The 791-nt window shown below is 32.2% G+C and overlaps 2 protein-coding genes across 2 annotated transcripts in view; one reads left to right on the forward strand and one right to left on the reverse strand.

Moving 5' to 3' along the window:
* apba2a (amyloid beta (A4) precursor protein-binding, family A, member 2a) overlaps positions 1–785 on the forward strand; it is a 25954-nt gene extending 25169 nt beyond the window's left edge. The window contains exon 12 of the mRNA XM_016277722.1: positions 295–785. Within this exon, the coding sequence (XP_016133208.1) occupies positions 295–429 (135 nt within the window). The 3' untranslated portion in view covers positions 430–785. The remainder of the gene's footprint in view (positions 1–294) is intronic.
* LOC107589347 (dual oxidase maturation factor 2-like) overlaps positions 526–791 on the reverse strand; it is a 6458-nt gene continuing 6192 nt past the window's right edge. The window contains exon 7 of the mRNA XM_016277761.1: positions 526–537. Within this exon, the coding sequence (XP_016133247.1) occupies positions 526–537 (12 nt within the window). The remainder of the gene's footprint in view (positions 538–791) is intronic.

The following is a 791-nucleotide window of genomic DNA, read 5'->3' on the forward strand; positions in this document are numbered from 1 at the left end:
TATATATATATATATATAAATTTTTTGTGCCTTGACAATGTAATTGGGTCAAAGTACGTTTTCAGTTTCGAAACAGTACAAATTCCTCGAATACACAAGTACTGTACAGTTATGAAGAACAATTAGTTATCTACACCCCTGTCTTTTGCCGTGAGTCAATTAAAACGAACTGTTATTGTAACCACACAGAGTCATCATCCTTTTTCACATTTTTGCACTCAATTATTTTTATGATGTAATGTATTAATGCCATGAATGCTTTTAAAATGAGGTGTCTTTCTTTTTTTTCAACAGATTAACATGAAAACTATGCCTGCCGTCATGTTCAGGTTATTAACTGGTCAAGAGCCTTCTGTACATATAAGGAATCATAAACCGGGGCTTTTCCTGCAACTAAAAAAAAAAAAAAAGGTTTACAGCTCCTCCTAAAAAAAAGCAGAAAAATATTGAAGAGCTCTGTCTTGCTGTAGACTGCATGTAAAGATCATTAGAAAGAGCCCAAACATAAACACAAAGAAAACCTAGTCACATAATTACCTGATCAAAGGAGCAATTATACAGATACAGTCTTCCATGCCAGACTTACTAGCTTGTATATATGTTAAATGCCTTTGGCTCAAGCTTTTTTTGAGTTCTTAAACTAACAAAATACCAAGTGACTGCACTAAAGTTCACTAAATCAATGAAGTAGGACATTATCATTAGATTTCATTTTTAACAATACTCATTTCACAAACTCAAAAATTAACAAATAGACTAAAGCATGCTGAAATCCAAAGATATCTGTTACA

This window comes from Sinocyclocheilus grahami, unplaced genomic scaffold (genome assembly GCF_001515645.1).
Source record: "Sinocyclocheilus grahami isolate Dianchi unplaced genomic scaffold, SAMN03320097.WGS_v1.1 scaffold115.1, whole genome shotgun sequence".
NCBI classification, from domain to species: Eukaryota; Metazoa; Chordata; class Actinopteri; order Cypriniformes; family Cyprinidae; genus Sinocyclocheilus; species Sinocyclocheilus grahami.